The sequence below is a fragment of the Leptonychotes weddellii genome, chromosome 6 (genome assembly GCF_054177405.1).
Source record: "Leptonychotes weddellii isolate Sample4059 chromosome 6, ASM5417740v2, whole genome shotgun sequence".
Lineage (NCBI taxonomy): Eukaryota > Metazoa > Chordata > Mammalia > Carnivora > Phocidae > Leptonychotes > Leptonychotes weddellii.
Genome location: NC_138374.1, coordinates 98055175 through 98074865, shown reverse-complemented (window position 1 = coordinate 98074865; position 19691 = coordinate 98055175). Strand labels below are relative to the sequence as shown.

General features: G+C 46.6%; 1 protein-coding gene across 5 annotated transcripts in view; it reads left to right on the top strand.

Annotated features, from left to right (window-relative positions):
• Positions 1 to 9815, top strand: part of C6H1orf21 (chromosome 6 C1orf21 homolog) — a 213772-nt gene extending 203957 nt beyond the window's left edge. For all 5 annotated transcript variants that reach the window (XM_081824724.1, XM_081824723.1, XM_081824722.1 and 2 more), the window contains one exon: positions 9000 to 9815. In XM_081824724.1, coding sequence (XP_081680850.1) covers positions 9000 to 9038 — 39 coding nt within the window. In that variant the 3' untranslated portion in view covers positions 9039 to 9815. The remainder of the gene's footprint in view (positions 1 to 8999) is intronic.
• Positions 9816 to 19691: the final 9876 nt, after the last annotated feature.

The following is a 19691-nucleotide window of genomic DNA, read 5'->3' as shown; positions in this document are numbered from 1 at the left end:
CTGTCAAATAAATAAATAAAACCTTTAAAAAAAAAAAAGCTTCTAAAATACCCTCCTTTTTGTTTGTAGAATGAGGATTCGGGTATAATAAACACTTCATGAGGGTTTTAAAGCCGCGTAGTTAATATGTGCTCTCTCTTGGAAATGAAAATCTCAGTATACTGGGACTGTTGTCCCTGGTGCTGTTATCATGGCGATTATGCCTCTGTCTGGTCAAAGAAGCCTTCACAAGCTGTCACGCTCCTGCTGCTCTTTACAAACGAGACCTTTTTCCAACCGAAATAATAACGCGTGAGTCTAATTAGAATAAAGCTCATTAGAAACAGAGATGGCCATTAATGCCTTGACTGATTTTTCTAATGAAGTAAGTCGGAGGAGGAGACTTGAACAGCGCAGCTAATTATTTTTGCTTTTCTTTGGCATTTCCTCAAAACTGTGGTTAGAAATTGTTGTTGGACTGTTAGTGAAAATGCTGCTGGAGCGCTGACGGAAGACAGCCTGCCACTTCCAGCCCCGAGGAAGGGGTGGAGGGTGCCTGCTTTGGGCCCGCTGCCCCGCAGGCGGAGGATGGGGCAGGGCCTTCATTCCACTTTTCCTCTCTTTTCCTGCCTCTCGCCTCCACATCATGGGTGTTCTGGATTCCAGCTCATCATTCACAGATGCTCACGCTGTGGCATATACCTCTCCTGCCCCTGTATTCCTGGTTCAGGGACAGAGCTTTTAAATGTCCAGATTCCCATGGAAATTTGGATCTGAGGTTGCCTCTGGATGGTGATGCCTGGAGGCAAAGGTCGGGGGAATAAGAGGTGTTAGGTGGGCAGAGCAAGGATGTGGCCCCATTAAGTTTCTGCGCCAAGATACAGTCACAGCGGTTGTGTTTCCTTAATCGGGGTGTTCTTGGGCACCCTGAAAGCCACAGTGCAGGATAGCAGTCGATCCAGGAGGCAAAACTATGTCAAGAAACTGAAACTCAGGATGCCTACGATTAGGAAGAGAGAGGAGGAAGATGAATCATACAAAGGAAGCAGACAGGAAGTAGGAGAATCAAAATAATGCACAGGCCAGAAACAAACGGTGGTTCCTGCTGTCATCCAGAGAGGTAAAGGAGAGGAGACTGAATGCTTCCTTTGGTCAGTCAGTCAGTCAGCAAACAAGAGCCTGCTTTATGACAAATGTAGCTCGCAGTTTGAGACAGAAATAAGCCTCATTAAAACAAACTTCCATAATGAGCCTCCATTACAAAACTTAATGTTTGCTTTCTACGAACATGAGAGTCTTCCCTAAAATATTTAGTTATCTCGCCCCTTTGCAGTACCTGTGAGGTTTTTAATCAGAACTTTGTGACAACAGCCAAGACTGAGTTTAAGACTCCTGGATGAATATTATAAAAAGAGAACCAGACTGGGAATGCAAACTGGTGCAGACACGGTGGAAACAGTATGGAGGTTCCCCAAAAAATTAAAAGTAGAACTACCATATGATCTAGTAATTGCACTACTGGGTATCCACCCAAAGAACACGAAAACACTAATTTGAAAAGCTATATATACCCCTATGTTTATTGTAGCATTATTTACGATAGCCAAGATATGGAAGCAGCCCAAATGTCCATGGACAGATGAGTGGACAAAGAAGATGTGGTGTGTATATATGTGTATATATCCACAATGGAATATGACTCAGCCATAAAAAAGAATGGAATCTTGCCATTTGCAACAACATGGATGGATCTAGAAAGTATAATGCTAAGCGAAATAAGTCAGTCAGAGAAAGACAAATACCATATGACTCCACTCATATGTGGAATTTAGAAACAAAACAAATGAACAAAGAAAAAAAAAAAAGAGACAAACCCCAAAACAGACTGTTAACTATAGAGAACAAACAGATGGTTACCAGAGGGGCGGGGGGTGGGGGGAATGGGTGAAATAGGTGGTGGAGATTAAGAGTACACTTTTCATGATGAGCACTGAGTAATGTATAGAATTCCTGAATCACTACATTGTATACCTAAAACTAATATAACACTGTATGTTAACTATACTGGAATTAAATTTTTTTAAAAAAGGGACAGCTGGTGTTCCTATTACACTTGCATTAGATTGACACTTATAATTTAGCTGTCCAGATGCACATTTTTTAATCAAAACATAAAATTGCAATTGCCTTGTCCAAAAAAAAAAAAGAGAGAGAGAGAACCAGACATGATTCCTTATGTGGTTTACATAAGTATTATTTATATAAATAAGAATGCTAAGTAGTGGACATGAGATTCTGATACCAGCTTTTGTTCCCCCACCTTGCGTTCCTGCTGCCCTCTGCTAAATTCCAGGCTCTTCTTGGGACCAGGCTGTGCCCCAGTCTCTGCTGATTCTGGTGTTCAAAACTTATTCTTTATCAGCGGTGTTGTTGAAAAGGACTGCTTTTCCTGTGCGATCCACAAAGTGTTGACAACTTGCTTCACTTATTAAAGTCCAAGACACTTCCAGAAAACATCATGTAACAACCTCCATACACACACACACACACACACACACGCACGCATGCACAGCAACACCTCCCTGCAAATGCCTGCGTATTCATAACCATTGTGACGTGGGCCACACAAGGATGAATGAGACACATCCTGCTGCCTAGAGTAAGGGAGGCAAACATTTTGGTTAAAATCACTATAAAGCATGGTGGTGGGATGGAAGGGAAAAGATTCTCCCTGAGCAACTGGGGGAAATGTCACTTGAAGATATGATGTTGGAACCACCACCGTGAAGGCTGAGTGGCCACGGGGAGACAGCTGGGGAGGGGGGTCTGCAAGAAGGGAACAATATGTGTGAAAATGCAGTGGTATCCAAGCAGGAGCTGCTGGGACACAGGGGGTGACGAGTCCGCTCATTTTGTTTATGTGTCTCTTTGGTCGCAGAGTGTGCTTGGACCATCCCTTAGTAACCCCTTTTTTTCTTTGGGATATTTGATCGAGGTTTTTTTCATGCCTAGTAAAAAGGCTGCAATGAAAATATTTGTACATATACTTCTAAGAACTTTACGAAGATAACATTTACATGGCATAAAATTTACTCATTTTATATGTGCAATGCAGTAACTTTTAGTGCATTTACCAAATGATGCAACCATCACCACCTTCCAGTGTTAGAACATTTCCATCACCTCAAGAAGGTCCCTCCTGCCTGCTTACAGTCAATCCCCATGCCCACTTCCAGCCCCAGGGAAACAATGCATATATTTTTTTAAAACATACATTTGGAGGGCGCCTGGGTGGCTCAGTTGGTTAAGCGACTGCCTTCGGCTCAGGTCATGATCCAGGAGTCCCTGGATCGAGTCCCGCATCGGGCTCCCTGCTCGGCAGGGAGTCTGCTTCTCCCTCTGACCCTCCCCCCTCTCATGTGCTCTCTCTCTCATTCTTTCTCTCTCAAATAAATAAATAAAAAATCTTTAAAAAAAAAAACATATATTTGGGGGTTTATCTTAGAGACTGATTTCAGTGATTGCTATAATAAAGGGTATGAACATTTTTATGACTCATAGTAGGTATTACCAAGTTAACCTTCAAAGCTGCTATACCATTTGACACAGCTGCCAGCAAGATAGGAGAGTTACATTTCTTCGTGTACTCTCAAGAATTGGGTGTCGCTGTTTTTCAATAATATCTAATTATTTGATTTATATTTTCTGATGACTGAAGCAGACCATTTTTCTATCTCTGTGTTCACTGGTCTTACTTCATTCTGAATGAGTTTCTAGTTTATACCCTTCCTTCCCTCTTACTGAGATCCTCTTACTGTCCATTTTTTATAGGTTTGAGCTTCTCCTATAACTTACTGACACATTGTATGCTACAGGTATTTTTCCCATTATGAAATTTGCCTTTTTATTTTATTATTTTTTACCCCGCAAAAGTTCATTTTCACATGATCAAGTGTGTTCCTCTTTGTATCTTTTCTCTTGCGATCTTTTTCTATTCCTTTGTATAAGTTTATTTCCCTCTTTCCCTGAGAGCTATTTCCCTCTCCAGAACCTTGACAGAAGTTCTGTTGTATTATTAAGATTTAGCACATCCATTCTCTTGGAATCTGCCATTCCTGGTGATCCCCTTTGTCAGCTACTGAATCCTTACCTCTCTTATGCTGTGTATCTGGGATATCTTATTCTGTGCAGGTGATGTTTTTGATGGGTCCGTTTTAATAAGATCATGGGGAAAGTGGCACCCTTGCAAGGGAGAGACCTAGATGGAGCCCTGTTATTTGCAGATGAGGGACCAAGGGATGCTGTCGGTCTGGGAAGAATGATCCTTTGGTTCCAAAGGCCTGGATTAAGCCATTCTTTGGGAATTACAAAGAGGCAGTTTGGGTCCAGCTGTTGAACAGTGTCATGGGCAGCATGGAAAACTATCTGACATTTTCCAGCGTAAAAGAGAAGGCTCCCAGTCTGGAATGGGGTTAATGGAGACCCATCCTACATTAGATGCAAGGTCAGAGGGGGAAACCTCTCAGTCCCCTTTCAACTCTGAAACTTCACAACTCTAGATATTTTTCTTTTTTTTTTTTTATAACTCTAGATATTTTTCATCCTTTCACTGATGCAACAAATACTCATTGAGCATCTCACATGTGGCTAACACTAGTCTTGAGTCCTGAACAGCATTGCATAAAACAGTCCCTGCCTGCCTATTGCTTCTATTCAAGAGAGAAAACAGCCAATAAAAAAAAGGAATTAATATATTAATGTCAGGAAATGATAAGTAATATAAACAAAAATGAAGCAGAGTAAGGGAAGTGCTATTGTGTATAAGGTGTTCAGGGAACCTGAGGTGGCATTTGAGCAGAGATCCAGAAAATGAGAAGTGATGGATGTGGGGAGGGCTGAAGGCAGGGGGAGCCAGTCAGGACGGAGGAAGAGGGACAAGCACCCAAGTGCCTGACTTGTTTGAGGACCTGAATGTAACTGACTCATTCAGCTGTGGTCCCAATTTCTCACCTAGACAGTTTATTCACTCCTGCATCTGTTGATCTCATTTTTTAATATCCTCATTAGAGCCCTAATTTATTAATTACCTCCCTTCCATGTGCCAAGCTTTGCTAAACACCTTACGTGTATTACTTCTAATTCCCTCAGCAGCCGCATTCCTTCCTAACTGCATGTTAGGTCTTACTGTCCCCATTTTACAGATGGAGAAATGGAGACTTGATGCATCCTCTCAGTAACAACCATATGGTTCTGATCTACCCCACTGGAAAAATACTCAGTTCACAGCTGAGTGTTATGTACTTGAGGTGTATGTATTAGGCTGAATGCACACAGGTCTACAGAAATGTACTAGAGACTTACAAGATAAAATCACACCTGCGACTAGACGGCCAGTCCTTGACTATTTGTCTAGTTAAACTTAAGGAGAAAAGCACTGTAGGTACTTTGGAGGAGCAATTCTCTTGTTTGAAGTCACTCTTTGAGCTGCTCCTTTTTAGCAGGATTTAAAATTAGGATAATGGTCTTTCCTTCCCTCTTCCTTAATATCCCTAATTCTTAGCCTGGACATTTCAACAAACAAAGAATCCTTACCCTAGAACCTTGGAAATGTATGTTCTGAGCTGACATAAACTTCTTTAAGTTTCCAAGGAGACAGCACAGACAGCTGACGAGGACATGGAAACTTATACAGAGTAGGGGCGTGGCGGGGAAAATCTCTGTAGACAAGAGCTCTTCGAGATTTTTGAGTCTGCACCAAGATGCCTCTGTGGTTCTTCAAACAGCCCTTCCTTGTCAGCATCACCAGGACTTTCTGGCCTTCCAGCTTGTGGGGGCCTCGTAAGAATCTTGTTCCCTGTAGCTTTCGGTGGGTCCTTTGCACAAGGGTGGAATTGTGTCCCCCGGCCCCAATTCTGACTGCAGGAGGCCTCTTTACAGACGTCCCTTTTGTAGCCCCTTTACAGGGTAGGGCTGCCTCAGGAGGATTGCCGTGTTCCTCCCAAACCCAGCTCACTCCCACCTCTGCCTTCTGCCAGCTGAAGGTTTTCATGTTTTCTTTTTAGCACAGTTCTTCACAGATTTACATGAATCGTGCAGTCATGTTGTAGAAGGCTGCCCACGTGCAGGTGGGGTGTTCCTGTGACGGTTCTCAGGTTCCCCATCCTTAGAATGGCGCCGGCCCTCTGAGAGCTGTTACTCTCCAAGCCTTTGATTTCCAAGTTTTCCGTCCATGAAATATTTGGTTCTCGGAGCTGCAGGCCCGTGATAATAACAAGCACGGAACTGATTGCAATTTGAATTTAGTTGTCAGCTCACTGCAGTCATAACAAAAAGGGTGAGGATGAACCCTGTGGTCTTGGGCCCCTCTGAGGTTTCCCTCCAGGTGACAGGGCACCACTCCCCCTGACAGGGTCGGCGTCAGCCCTCAAGGGAATAATGTCTGCAAAGCAACTCATGCCATTTTCCTCCTCCTCCTCAGAGTGATTATAATTTCCAAGAAGCAAATGCTCAGGAAATGATCATTGCAGTCTTGGGTTTACACAGACAGTTGATACAGATTTGTCCTTCCAAAGGGGGTGCTCCCTTGTGGTGGCAGTGAACTTGGAGGCTCTGAAAAGCTCTCGCTGCGTTAACACCACATTAGCTGGCTGAGCCTTTGATTTGCGGTCTCATTTAGATAGAAGAAGGAAAGGGACTTAGTGTCAGCCACAGAAGTTTTATCCAAGTGCACAGGGTTCTGGCCTGTCTGGGGTAGAAGGCTGGGGGGGCAGGAGGAAGGTCTCCCCGCCATCTATCTGATCACAATTTATGACCACAGTCCTCTCACCGACAGCCACAAGGAAGGAGACCCCAGCCCCCTGCCTGGCCAGACACAGGGTATATAATAACAATGATCACAGTGATAGCAACAGCAGCTGACCTTGACTGACTACCTGCCACACACTGTTTTTCCCATTGAATCCTGATCACAACCCTGAAACAGAGACCACGATTATCTCTAGGAAACCAAAGCCCAGTATTTTGCCTGTTGTCACACAACAGTGTGTCTGTCCGTTTATACGCTGGATATGTCCTCTTTCCTTTCCTAATAAAAACTGCACGAGCCCTGCTTTTCCCCTCTAGCTAAACACCCGGTGCCCATTTGCAGATTTCCTCTCTGAGCCTCACGAGTTGAGGATCTGTGGGACAGCATCATCCGACCTGTTTCTAGCACTGTGCTGGTGTGTTTGGATGCGTCCTGTTTCTCCCATTGAAGAGTTGAACTCCCAACCGTCAGGGTCCACGAGGTTCTCTTCTCCGGCTCTCCAACACGTGGCTCCCCTGAGTGGCCTGGGCCAACGCTAGGATGGAATCCACTCAGGCGGCATCACCAGGGAGGCTGTTGATGGGGATGACTACTGGGTGCATGCTTCTCTTCTCGGGGAGATTGCTTACCCAGTTTCTTTGCCCAGGAGATGTTTCACACCACAGGTAAAGTAAGCCTGGAGGTGACATGGGGCTCAGAAACTCTGCAAGTAGCAGGGGTGGGAAACTAAAACACGCTCGTTAGTGAGTCCTGTTCGAAGAGAACAAGCAAGCTGGGGCCATTTAGCATGGGAGCTGGCAACCTCTCGTGCTTCACAGGCCCCAGAGACTTCACCACATGGCAGCTGGCAGCATTTTTTTTACCAAACACATCTGCATATACACATACAACGTGTACAGAATGCTGTGCCGGGCCCTATCCCATCACCTTACGACTATTGTTTAATCTTCAGCAACCGTGTGAAGTAGGTATTATTGTTTTCTTCACTCTACCGATGGGGAAACTGAGGTACAGAGAGGTAACTTGACGAAGATGCCAGAGTTAGTAAATCACAGAGCCAGGATGACTGCCTGGCCAGATGGTACAGCCCTTCACTATGATGACGCTCAACTATTAGGAGAATGTGAAATGTGTTCAGTGTACAGATACTGTGACAAGGAAACCTATAAGACACTTGAGAACTAGTTTCATGCAAAATTGTTACTATCTTTAAGTTTACTTTTAAGAATAAGTTCCAGTTATGTAGAGAATTCTGTTCTTAAAGGAATATCCCACCCCACCCCCAAAATTTAAGCATGTGTATACAAAAAGAGACAGGTTGAAGGGTACAAATAGTATTAATACCTGACCTTTTACAAAGCCCTTATCTCTGACACTGTGATGCGGGCAGGGAGGGTACTTTTGTTCCTATCCTATCTCGAGGGATTACAGACCAAGAAGCTGAATGCTTTGACCAAGGCAACCCGGCTGGGTCAGATGTGACGCTTAAATCCCAGTCCTAACCATGCCCTCATAGAGTGTATAACCTCCTGGAGAGAGGATGAAAAATGTTCAAAAGTAACGATTGTGTATAGTCCTTAAGCCTTCAAGTGACCTGTTTTGGTAGCGAATGAATCAAAAAAGCATTTTCGCCTTTCTTGTGCATCCTACACGTACCAAGCATAGTACCAGACATAGTCCCAGATTTGTTATACAGATGTCCGTGAATCTTTGGGGTTTTTTTTAACCACCTGTTAGACTGGATTCAAACTAAGACATCCCTGGATTATACCCTCCCTTCTGTAAAATTATAAATTCCAGACATGGAGATACAACCGTAGATTATGAGCAGCCCTGACCCCAGCCAAAAGGGACTTGTTCATTGTTTATTTCAGTTTCTCTTGCTCTTGAGAACTTGGTCTCCTGAATGGATCGTCCATTTGGTAATCTCTTGGTGAAAGACTGAGTCTTGTATGTGCCTAATATAAGTTCTTACCAATATAAAGTAAGGGCTTATTTGGGGCTTGGGAACACTTCCGTGCCCTGAGGCATATACTGTTGATAAATCAGCCAACACGAATTTGCGACTTCTCTCCCTTGTGCCCCGTAGTCACTGAAAAAGCCTGAGTTCTCTCCCAAGGATATAGACATTGAGAGAAAATTGCCGGTGATTCACCGTCTCGGGTTCTGCTTTGAATTTCTCACTCATGTGCTGTCCTTCTCTTTTCCCCTCAAGGGTCGAGATTACTGTTCCGAAGAAGAGGATATCACATAGCGCCCATTCTACCACTGAAACCAGGAGCCACTACTGTGTAAATAGGTTACACCCCAGTTGAAATCTTTGCAAAGGTCGGTTCTCTCCAGCGAACAGCACTCTAGCAAAAAGAAGATCGTTCCATATCGTATGCCCCATTAAATTACAGTGTTTCTTAACGAACTTGCAAAGGAATATTGCTAAAAACAAACACACACACAAAAAACTGTTATCGAACTTTCTTTGTTGCTGCTAGTTAAAACTCGTTGCAACTTCTCACTTCTCTTGTGTCCAGGTATGCAGCAAAACTCTGCAATGTCACCTTAAAGACACTGTTGGTTTTACAGATGCTCTCCAAACTATTTTCTATATAAGATGAGGTAGTGGTGAACTCAGATATCAAACTTCTATTGTAGAACTCTTCTGCTTCTAAGACAAGCGTCTCCTTCCCTCTCTCCTCCCTCTCTGTCTCTCCCGAGCGGTCCAGAGCCTTGCTTCTCACTGGCACTGTTGCGCTTTGGAGATGGGATGGTTGCTATGGCAAGCCTTGTTTCTCTGCTGAGAAGAAGTAAAGAAGCCATTATCCATTAAAAGCACGTGGGGACGTGACTCCCGGAGTGACGGAGTGACGTAGGAGTGGGCAGCAGGTGGTTTCGTTGACTAGGTATCTTCATCAAGGATAAGCTTGCAACATTGGCTTTGCTCAGATGCCGATGGAAGTGTGATCACGATCATTCTGAATCCCTCTTCCCCCCCTTTTTTTTTCTAAGAAAATAAACATTTTACTGTTTTTATGTATCCTTGTCTTCTCCCATTCATCCAGTTCAGTGTCTTACAGTGATCTTGGGTGCGGAAGATGAGCCCTCCTTTGCAGGGACACCGATAATTGAGCTTCCTGGCTCCCTACCCTCCCATCGATCATCCACCACCATTGGCAGGGCTGCCAGTGGTCAGGGGAGATGAGGGGACATCCCCCTCGACGTTTTAGGAAGGCCCGAAACCACCCTGTGTCCTTTCCTTTTGTTAGCAGATAAGCCATCCTACGTCCTCACTCGCTCCCTTCCGAATGTTCCGTGAGTCTTGCCACTTCTTCTCTCGCTCGTGGCACTGGCCAGGACAGTGCCAAGCGTTCGCTTACTGGAAACCTAGTACATTGACCCTGGTGATGCTATTTGCAGATACGGAAGCCAAAGCCCTGGGGCAGTGTTGGGGAATGTGAACTGTGGGTTTGGTAGAGTTTATTTTTCCATATTATATGAAGAGAATGATCTCTTCTCAAAGACAAGTAATATTTTTAACAAATGTTGTCACAAGTAAATAGCAATCAAAAGGAGAAAATAACTTTTGTATTTTTTTAACACGTTTGATAGCTTGGACGAGGGTTCTCTTTGTTACTTTCAGGGCAGGGCACCCTGCTAAATGCTATGCCAACAGGCCAGGTGGGGCTTTGGGCCACGGAAACACAGAAGGAGCACTGTAGGTTTCTCTCGGGGGGGTTTGAACGTGAGAGGCTCGGGATCAGCCACACTGCCACCGTCCAAAGGTGGGGAGTCGTTGTTTGTCCTGGGTAGCCGAGAGATCACCTGCTACAGACCAGAATAAGAAGCTAAATGTGCTCTTGCTGAGAAGATGAGCCTTGACTTTAAAATCCATCCGTGTAACGGATGGCACCAGGGATGGGCTAATGGGGAGATTCCTCATCTGCTGTTAGACCCCAGGGCACAGAAGCGAGGGGCAGGAAACTCAGTCAAGTGCTACAGAAAACGGACTCACATGGTAGCAACAAAAGCCCTTAATTCTTTCAGGCAGCCACAGCTACTTTGGGGAGCAGCTGTGGTTGTTACATAAATAGAGATGCGGCCAAAATTTAAGGCTTTTTATCCTGCTTCAAGCAGAAAAATGCAGAGAGAGTCAAGTCGCCTAGGGGTTTACGTTCCCTCCCTTTGTATGGTTTTTGGCCAAGTGACTAAAATAGTTTTCCTCAGCTGTAAATGAACTGCTGAGCCCCACCTGAATCTTGTCCACGTGGGACTCTGTTCACTGTTATGTGATTTTCTGATTTCTCTCGAGGAAGAAGGTCGCAGGCACTAAGCATCTTCCACGGGGCTGCTCTACCTGGTGTCTCAGAGTGTCTTCCCAGAAAAACCGCCCACCTTCTACCCAAAGATGATACATGCTCATATCATTTTTTCTAGTCTGTTTAGCATTTTGACATGATACACATGTGCCCAGAACCAAGTGTTTCTTGGGAAGTTGACTTTTGAGTGTTTCATAAAACTAGAAACTGGTTCCTGTGAACCCAGGGGCTTTTCACCTGGAGTTCTTGTCTCCCAAGTTTAACTCTTTGATGTGCAGACGTGATTTCATCTGCAGACAAATTTGGTATATCTAGAAATAGATCTGAGAAATGGGGTGGTTGAGTGGGTTGGCATGAGATACTTGATTATGTTAGCAACACTCTGTCTGTTTTCTCCATCGTTGGCTTTAATCATAAAATTGTCAAGTGATTTGTGTTTGTACTTTATTTTTTTATGGCTTCTGCAAAAGGTCTAATGCAAAAATATTTTGCCCTTTTTTCTCCCCGTGTATCTGAACATGAAGCAGATTGTCTCAGATACCATGAAAAGAATCATCCAGAAACTAGTGCTTCTGCCCGCTGACGACTCAGGGAGATGGAAGGAGGGAGGGAGGGGAGCGGGGAGTGGCCTGGGGGAAGGAGGTAGAAAAAGGAAGGACGAAAAATGGACGTTGAGACGCCTTCAGCAGAGAGAGTTGATAGCATGGCGGCGGGCTTGGGTGCAGTTCACAGTCCAGCGGCCTGGGGGCCAGCGAGTGGGGCCGACCGTCTAGAAGGTTTCCAGCTGGATCGCACACACTTTATGTGCTCCGAGTTGTGGAGTTGTCAGAGTTCAGCAGAATATGCGCTGCTTTCTTTTGGTTGGCGGAGATTCAGGATCATGGAGTACTTGCTGTCCATAACCGAGTACGTGTTTGTTACTGCCAGAGAACCTCAGCCATGCCTCCTAGCCCCCAGGCTGGAGCATGGAGGGGTGTTCTGGCCGATTTAGGGACAAAGAACGAATGAAGTCCAGAGACGAGGACACTAGGTCAGCCTGCGGCAGCAGCGGGGACCCCTCACGGGCCTGGGGGGAGACTGGTCTCTCCCCCTCTGCACGGCCCCTGCTCTGAGACTGGGCTGCTCCGACTCGAGTGAGAGATGGGCTGGCGGAGGAAGGAGTAGCCTCAGGTCCTTTGTGCCAGGCAGGGAAGCCCCTCCGTGTGGGGGGCGCCTCCAGAGTCAGCCCAGGATGACGCCCCCCCCAACACCTGCCACTGGACAGCCCCCCGGTGCAGCCCAGGGATGATGGTGCCCGCGTTTCCATCCCACTGGATGCCATCCTGCTTCGAGTTCTAACTGCCCTCCTCCCAGCCTCATCGAGACTTTTTTTTTTCTAAGGGCCAGACTGTCCCAGAAGCCTGCTAAAAACAGGGATTGTACCTCTCACGAATTTTACCTCAGGAGCCTGTGATGCAGGCCAGCGTATTGGTTACAAATTCTGCTTAGACATTAGGCAAGAATCTGAAAGGAGCGCTCCATCCCTACTGGTCTTGGAAAGAAACCCTGTTAAATATGTTGGTTTCATAGGAAGAAAAATGATCCATGTCTCAAGCCGGGAAAATACTGACTCTGAATCTTGGACTCGAGGACTCTGATACGGTTCTTTGTGAAAAGCAAAACGATTTGGTGTCTAAGGCAGCCTCCCTCCTCCCAGCTCCCAAATTCAAAAAAAAAAAGAAAGAAGTATTAGATCGTACCGGATCGTTTGACAGAAAATCTGCCTTCTGTGCTTTTGCCCCTGGGAGGCATTTTCAGAGCTTTATCTCTTGGTACCTCTCAGAAAGTAAGCTTTGTGTGAAGTGGCGCAAAACCCCAGTAGATAAAGAAGACCTGGTTGGGGAGAGGGAATGGGTATTTGGGGGCATGGTGAAAAGGTGGCTGGAGGCAGGGACGTGGGCTTCTGGATGTCTCATGCGGACCCCCGGGCCCCCATGCACCTGCATGCACCTGGGTGAGGCAGTCGGCTTTCCCAATGCAAATGCCCTTGCAATAAACCTTTGGAATTTTGTGAATGACTTCTATGAATTGCCTTTTGCCAGTGAATGGACATGTTTTTCCAAGGGTGAAAAATGTCCTTCAGTCACCTTTTCGCGTGTCTCTGGAAAAGGGTCAAAAACTACAGCAGAAACCGAGGATGCTGGGTGAATGTATTTACTTATGGGACCAACCTTAAGACTCACTAGCTCTCCCACGTCTTTCAGGAAGACTCTTGTACCTTATCTGGGATCTAACCTAATCCTGGGGAAAGAGGAAACGGAACTGATATTTATTATTTATACTCACTCTGTGCCAGATCCTGTGCTAGGCATTTTGTAATTGTCTTGTGTCATCCTCCCAGTAATCCCGTGAAGTGAATTTGTGACCCTCATGTTCCAAGTAGTGTATCCTAAGTACAGAATGCGTCTGTCCCCTATCAGTGCCCATGGGGAAAGGAGGAAAGATGTCATTCAAGTATTTTCTGAATTTTGTTATTCTTTCTATACCCTTTGCAACACTGTGAAAAGAACCCTTTGGGGGCTTCTCTCTTCCAGAATCACTCTTTGGCTCATCACCAGCTGGGTTTGCCATGGGGAATGTTTTCCTTGGCCTTCCCGAATCTGGCGAGCTACACACATACCGCGAGAGACCGCTGGCTAACAGAAATTTAGTGCCCAGAAGGAAAAGGCTTTGGGTATTTAGGCACATGTCTTGCTTCCTGGAACCCTTTCGGCATCTGGAAAAGGAACCTGTTACTTGTACGGTGAAATTCCAGAGGCAGCCAGAACAGGCCTTTGAATGCTGTGATTCTTTCTGGGCTCCCAAGGCTTATTTCATCCCAGACTGCATCGTTTTAGGGTGAAAAGCCTTAACCTTGCAGAGAAGGGTGGGAGAACCCGATCGTCCAAGGTAGACACAAGGCCTGGACCATTGACTTGAAATCCTTTCTTGTGGGCCAGGGCTGAATGTCTCTTTTTGACGTTTGAACCGGGTCTGTATTTTCCAGGCCAGTTGAAGCACTGCAACTAAATGTGAATCTCTTTCGAGACCTTAAATGTTTTGGAGAGTCATGTCGTGACTTGGACAGTCATTTAAATAACGTGTCCAAGGTCAGAAGGGCCCAAGAACTTCCCAGAGTTCCTTGCCTTGCTTTTCAAGGCACGTCCTCTAAAACAGATGACTCACGTCTCCATGGCAACTCTTAAAGGTGCTGCCTAGAGGGGGCCCACCCCTGCCCTCACTGGGCTTGAAAGAATCAAAAACATTTCCTTGTGTAGAGGGGGTGCTAGTATGTTCAGTTTTCTATGAAAACTATCCCCAAGACCTTGCCTCTTTCAAACCTGGCAATTGTCAGATTCCCTCAAGATGATGTGGGAAATGGCTCTTGTCTCTTGTAAGCCAGAGAAGTGGCTTTAATTCAGCAAGATTCGTTCCTAAACCAAAGTCCTCATTCTAATACCGTCTTCCCCCTCTACCCAGAATTCTCCCTTTTTCCCTTTCCGAGAGTTATTTTTAGCCCAGGGCTTTGAACACAATTGAGTAAGACTTAAAAGCAGTAAAAAGAACATCGTAAACTCAGCCAGAACTGCCGTAGGGTCTCCAGGGTCGCAAATAGTTCTAGAACCTTAGGGGCCATTTGGCCTAGACCCAGAGGGGCTCAAACAGCCCCTGTTCTTTTGGCATTTCAGTCCAGACCTTCAGGGACTGTTCTTTCTTGACTGTCAAGTGAGCGAGGGAAGGGAGGCTTCGCAATAGATTTCAAGCCAGCTTTTCCATTCAAAACAAGATGCAAATTTATTTTTTAAAAAGGCATATCTATTTTCCTGGAACAGAACCAGGCAGCTGCCTTATTAGGACTCTAAATTTGGATCTCTTTTCTTAACACACACACACACACACAGGTACTTAGAGAAAGAAAATATATAACTACTTTATCATTGAAATACTCCAAGGGAGAACTGTACTTTGCTTTTTTTAATCTCTAAGATAACATCTAGGAAAATATTAGCATAACTCTAATAATGCCAGAACAGGAAAAGCTAGTGATCCCTCTTGCAAAACTTTGAGTTAGACTCAGTGAGGAGGACGGAGGTCTGTTGGCCAACCTGGCCTTGTGCCCCCTCTGGACCAGGATGCTCTGCCACTGGCTCGTTGGCCTCAGCTGGGCCTCTAGCCTGGATACTGGGGCCGGCCTCCTGTCCCAAGCCCTGGTGCATAAAGGACGCATCCCCGAGGATACGGGCCAGGCGCAGCCACATTCAGCCACGGTGTTTCTCACGCCCTCGCCGGCTCATCCAGCGTGGCCCCGACTGGCAACCCAGCCGTTGCGCTGCGACGTTCCGACACCAGTGTGTGCATTTGGGGCCCCTGCATCTAGGTTGTCCCAGATGGAGCATCTTTAGCATTGCCTTCTCTAAGGTTGCGGACTCATTCATCCAGCAGACTATGTACAGAGCACCTGGTATAATCGCCCGTAACAGCTGGTTATAAGCCGAACACAGCTCCTGCCCTCGAGGAGCCTACCATCAGGGAGACAGTGTGGACACCGTAAGCGTCAGTCCCGGGTGCTGTGGGAGCTTCTCAAAGTGGCAGCTGCCCAGCTTGGAGAATCCGGGGGCTTCCAGAAAGAGGTGACATCCAAGCTCAAGTGTGTCAGAGGACGGAGGGAGGGCGTTACAAAGGGCCCAGCATGGGACTCAGCCCACAGAAGGGACAGTGTACGCTCTCGACTGGTGTGCAGCAAAGCAGCTGAAGCTGGGAATTGAGGAGAGGAGAAGAGAGGGGGTGAGGGCAGGCAGTCAGCTGGCTGGTCCCAGAGGGCCGCATGTGGACGGGGGAGGGGAGGGATAGGGAAGGGCTGTAGACCACGCTCTGCCCTCCGAAGCCGAGGTCACTGCCGAGGTCAGCCAGAGAGGTACGTGTGGTCAGCCTCAGGGCCCGGGGTTGCCCTCTTGCTGTGGGAGCGCACACTTGCTTGCTGAGGTGATTTGTCCCCATGTGTCCTCTGCCCCCCACCCCAGCACCTTACCTCCCTCCAAACACTGTTTGAATTCAGGGGCTTTAACCTGGGCTAGCTCTGGCTTAGAGACATGCAGGGGACAGCGCCTGGTCATCCTGACCTGTCTGTAGAGCCACCAAGGCTAAAATACCTCTTGGTACGAGGCTGGCCTAGACCCCGCGATGAGGGGGGTGCCCTAAGATGAATTCCCGGGAAACAGCCGAGGGCTCGTAGGCTTAGTGTGACGCCTTCCTTCATCCTACCCAGAGGCAGCCGCCCTGGGACAGCCCTTCCCCAGGTTCGGTCATGCCCTGCGGCCCAGCCTCCGCTAGGTCTGGAGTGCACACCTGAATCCTGCCAAAGAAAGGGGATAGTAAAAAATAAAAACAAAACAAAAAAAGCACAAGTGGATTGTATGCACACGGCAAATACCTGCCAACCTAGACAGCCGCCTTGGACCTCGTGGGGACAAGGAGGCCACCGAGCTCAGCCCTGTGCCCTCCGGTCGTGAAGCAGGGAGGCTTGGGGAGAAGCAGGCTCTCTGTGGAGACACTTCACAGTGCCTTTTAGGTTTTCCAGAGAACCTATTCAGAGTTCAGAGCAATGGGTTCTTCCCTCCCCTCACCCCACAAATAATTAGAAATTTTATAAAGAGAAGGAAAAGAATTCGATGAATGAAAATACTAGCTGTGAGGCAGCATGGTTTCTAGAAACTTAAGTAAAGGCTCAAACAAGTGACATGGTTTCCCTGAGAGGTTGGAGGAATTGGGTGCTGAAGGCACTTTTCTTAGCCAAGTAGTTCGGTCTCCAGGGATCCCCAAGGGCCCTGAATATTCCTTGGGGCTGACCTCTTTTGCAAGACCCCCAACACCCGCCCTTCTGGGTGCAGGTTGGCATATTCAAAAGCAACACCAGCCTATTGAAAGAATAGCCTTGGAAAGAATTTAGCTCACACACACCCTTTTCCCAGATATTCCTCCGGCTCCTTGGTGAGGAATTTCTAATTCTGTGTCTTGTGGTTCCCACTTGAGTATCCCACAGTCTTAGTCCTTTCGATTAGAATTTGGCCTGTGGCAGTCGTGATGCTGGAAATTGACAAGAGCATTTGGCCTCACACACACCTACCTTAACATTAAGGTCCTGCGGGGTCCCCTTGGTGGTGGCAGGGGGATGGTCATGGAATACGGCCAGGTTTGCCTTAGGGCACCCTCTCCCCATTGTCTGCTCCGGTCTGGTTCCCTCACTGTCACCAGGAAAGAATCAAAATGCTCCCTTGCCAGTTGTCCGTGGCTGTGTATTTGCTCTGTGTGTTGTGTTTTACTTATGAATAAGGCCTTACATTCAAGTGAAATACCGTGGCAGGATTAGGAAGCATCCGCTCTCAGTTGGGTCTGAGGGGTATCTTGGGGCAATGATCTTCTGAGCACCTGCAAAGCTTCCTTGTGGTGGGCATGGGAGCCCAGCAGGGCAGCCTCCCCAGCGCTCTGCATGCACGTGAGTTCTATAAAGCAGTGGGGACCCGTTTATTTCTACCATACACGCCTCTCGGCAAAAACTCTGTGAGATGCACCCCCTCTGGATGTTTATTAATCTTTTGAAAGCCTATATTCACATACTCCTGGACTACTATATTAGACACATTATAAAAAGTACACAGTGTAGCCATTTTAAAAGAATAAGATACAAAATATTATAAACAGAGGTTCTGGCATCTTCTCTCTGAACACCCCAGGGGACCTTGAGTACCCCCTGGTATGTGCACACCCACTTTGGACACTACTGTTTTAAGAGCAGATCGGCACACCTTCATGGCATCCATCCCCAAACCACTGTGCTGGCACTTGGCCTGCAGAATAAGAAGGTCTTAAGATAAAAATCCCAGGAGTTTCTCATCTGGGAGACAAGGGCAAACAAACTTCAAACAACCTAAATTTCAATAATGAAAAACCTGCCCGACAGGAAAGCTATCCCTGGACAGTGGTGGCTACAGGTGCTAAGAAAAGATCAGGTGCAATGTCCAGAGCCATGGGATTGCTCATCTTCCCTCTCTGGGTTTCCAGAAGAGGACATTTGGCAATCCTCCCAGCTCTCACATGATTGGAATTCTTTGAACCCTCCAACTACTTCTGCAGTATATTCCCCACGGCACCAGTGGGTCCACGTCGCTTGAATATTATTGTTGATTTGACCACCAAGATGTAATGATGATTCTGTTCCATTTTGAAAAGGGTCTGAGAAAGTGTACAGGTCTAATTATATATACATATTTATACATGTGTATTTTTGTTTATTGTTACATTTTGACATTGGACTTTCTATTAAATAATTTTTAACAGTTGACCTGGCTTTGTTCCTTTGTGTGCCTTTCTTCTTTCCTGGGTCTCAGAGAGGGGGCCATTTAAATGTCACAGAAGATCTTGTCCCTCTGGTCCCTCCGCTCATCTCTCTTCTTCCCTATTTTTGGTACAGAGGGCTTCTCCTATCCATTCTTTTAGGTTCTGTTTTTAGAGATAATGTACTGCATCAGGCACCCGCTTGGAAAACCCCCAACTTTGTTTTCATTGCCCCCAGTTTCCAGGGGCAGCCCACTCAATCCCATCAGCTCTACAAATGCACAAATTTACGGATGTGATGAAGTTGCAAGAATGAGCAATAATTAAAATGATGCCATGAGCCTTTTAAATCTCTTGTACATCTCCACCCACCCTCCTCAATACATACACACACACACACACACACACACATACACACAGTCCTAGCTGCAAGACCTGGGACAAGTCCCTTAACCTTCCTGAGCCTAGTGTCTACCTACCCTATCTGTAAAAAACAATACATTTTTCATAGGTTGGATATGAGGAGACCCCATAATAAATGCTCAGTAAACAGCCACCCACTTCACGAAGGCAGTCACTCACTCAGTGGCCTTTATTCATGACACGGTGTACGCCAGGCCCTTGGGTCTCCCAAACGGGGTGGAGGCAGGGAGGTGAGGACTTAAGGAATGCCCCTCTTCAAAGTCAAATGCAGGAGAAGCAGCATGAAAAAATGAGGCAGATGCCTTACAGTCTCTCTCCTGCCCAACTCCAACACAATGCGTACCTGGCACCTATGGGAGGCTCAAAATAATTAATTCTCTCACTGCACTGGCCTTCCAGGATCTACCAAAGAGAAATATGCACACACACGCTCACGCACACAGAGTCTCAAAGCATGAAGTCAAAGCACTATCCCTTGGCTCCATCTTCCCTGCTGCATCAGCCTGTTCACGTCTGACAAATGGTCCATCAGCCAGCCCAGCCAGCTTCCTGCCCTCCACCCTTGCCCTTGGGAACATTTCCCTCGAGATTTCCTAACGGTGTGGAGGTGAGAGTCAGGGTCCGGGGTGGACACAGGAGGGGGACGGCCAACCAAGGGGAAGGAGTCGGTAACTGTCCTCCAGGTTTATTCCTGCAAACAGTAGAGCTGGAAATTTGCAGTTGAGTTTTACGGGAGGTCAAACAAGGCAAAAGCCCAAGCTTCTGCCCAGAGTAAATGCTTTCAAAAACAATAAGCCTGTTTCTCCCAGCAGAAGTTCGCTTGA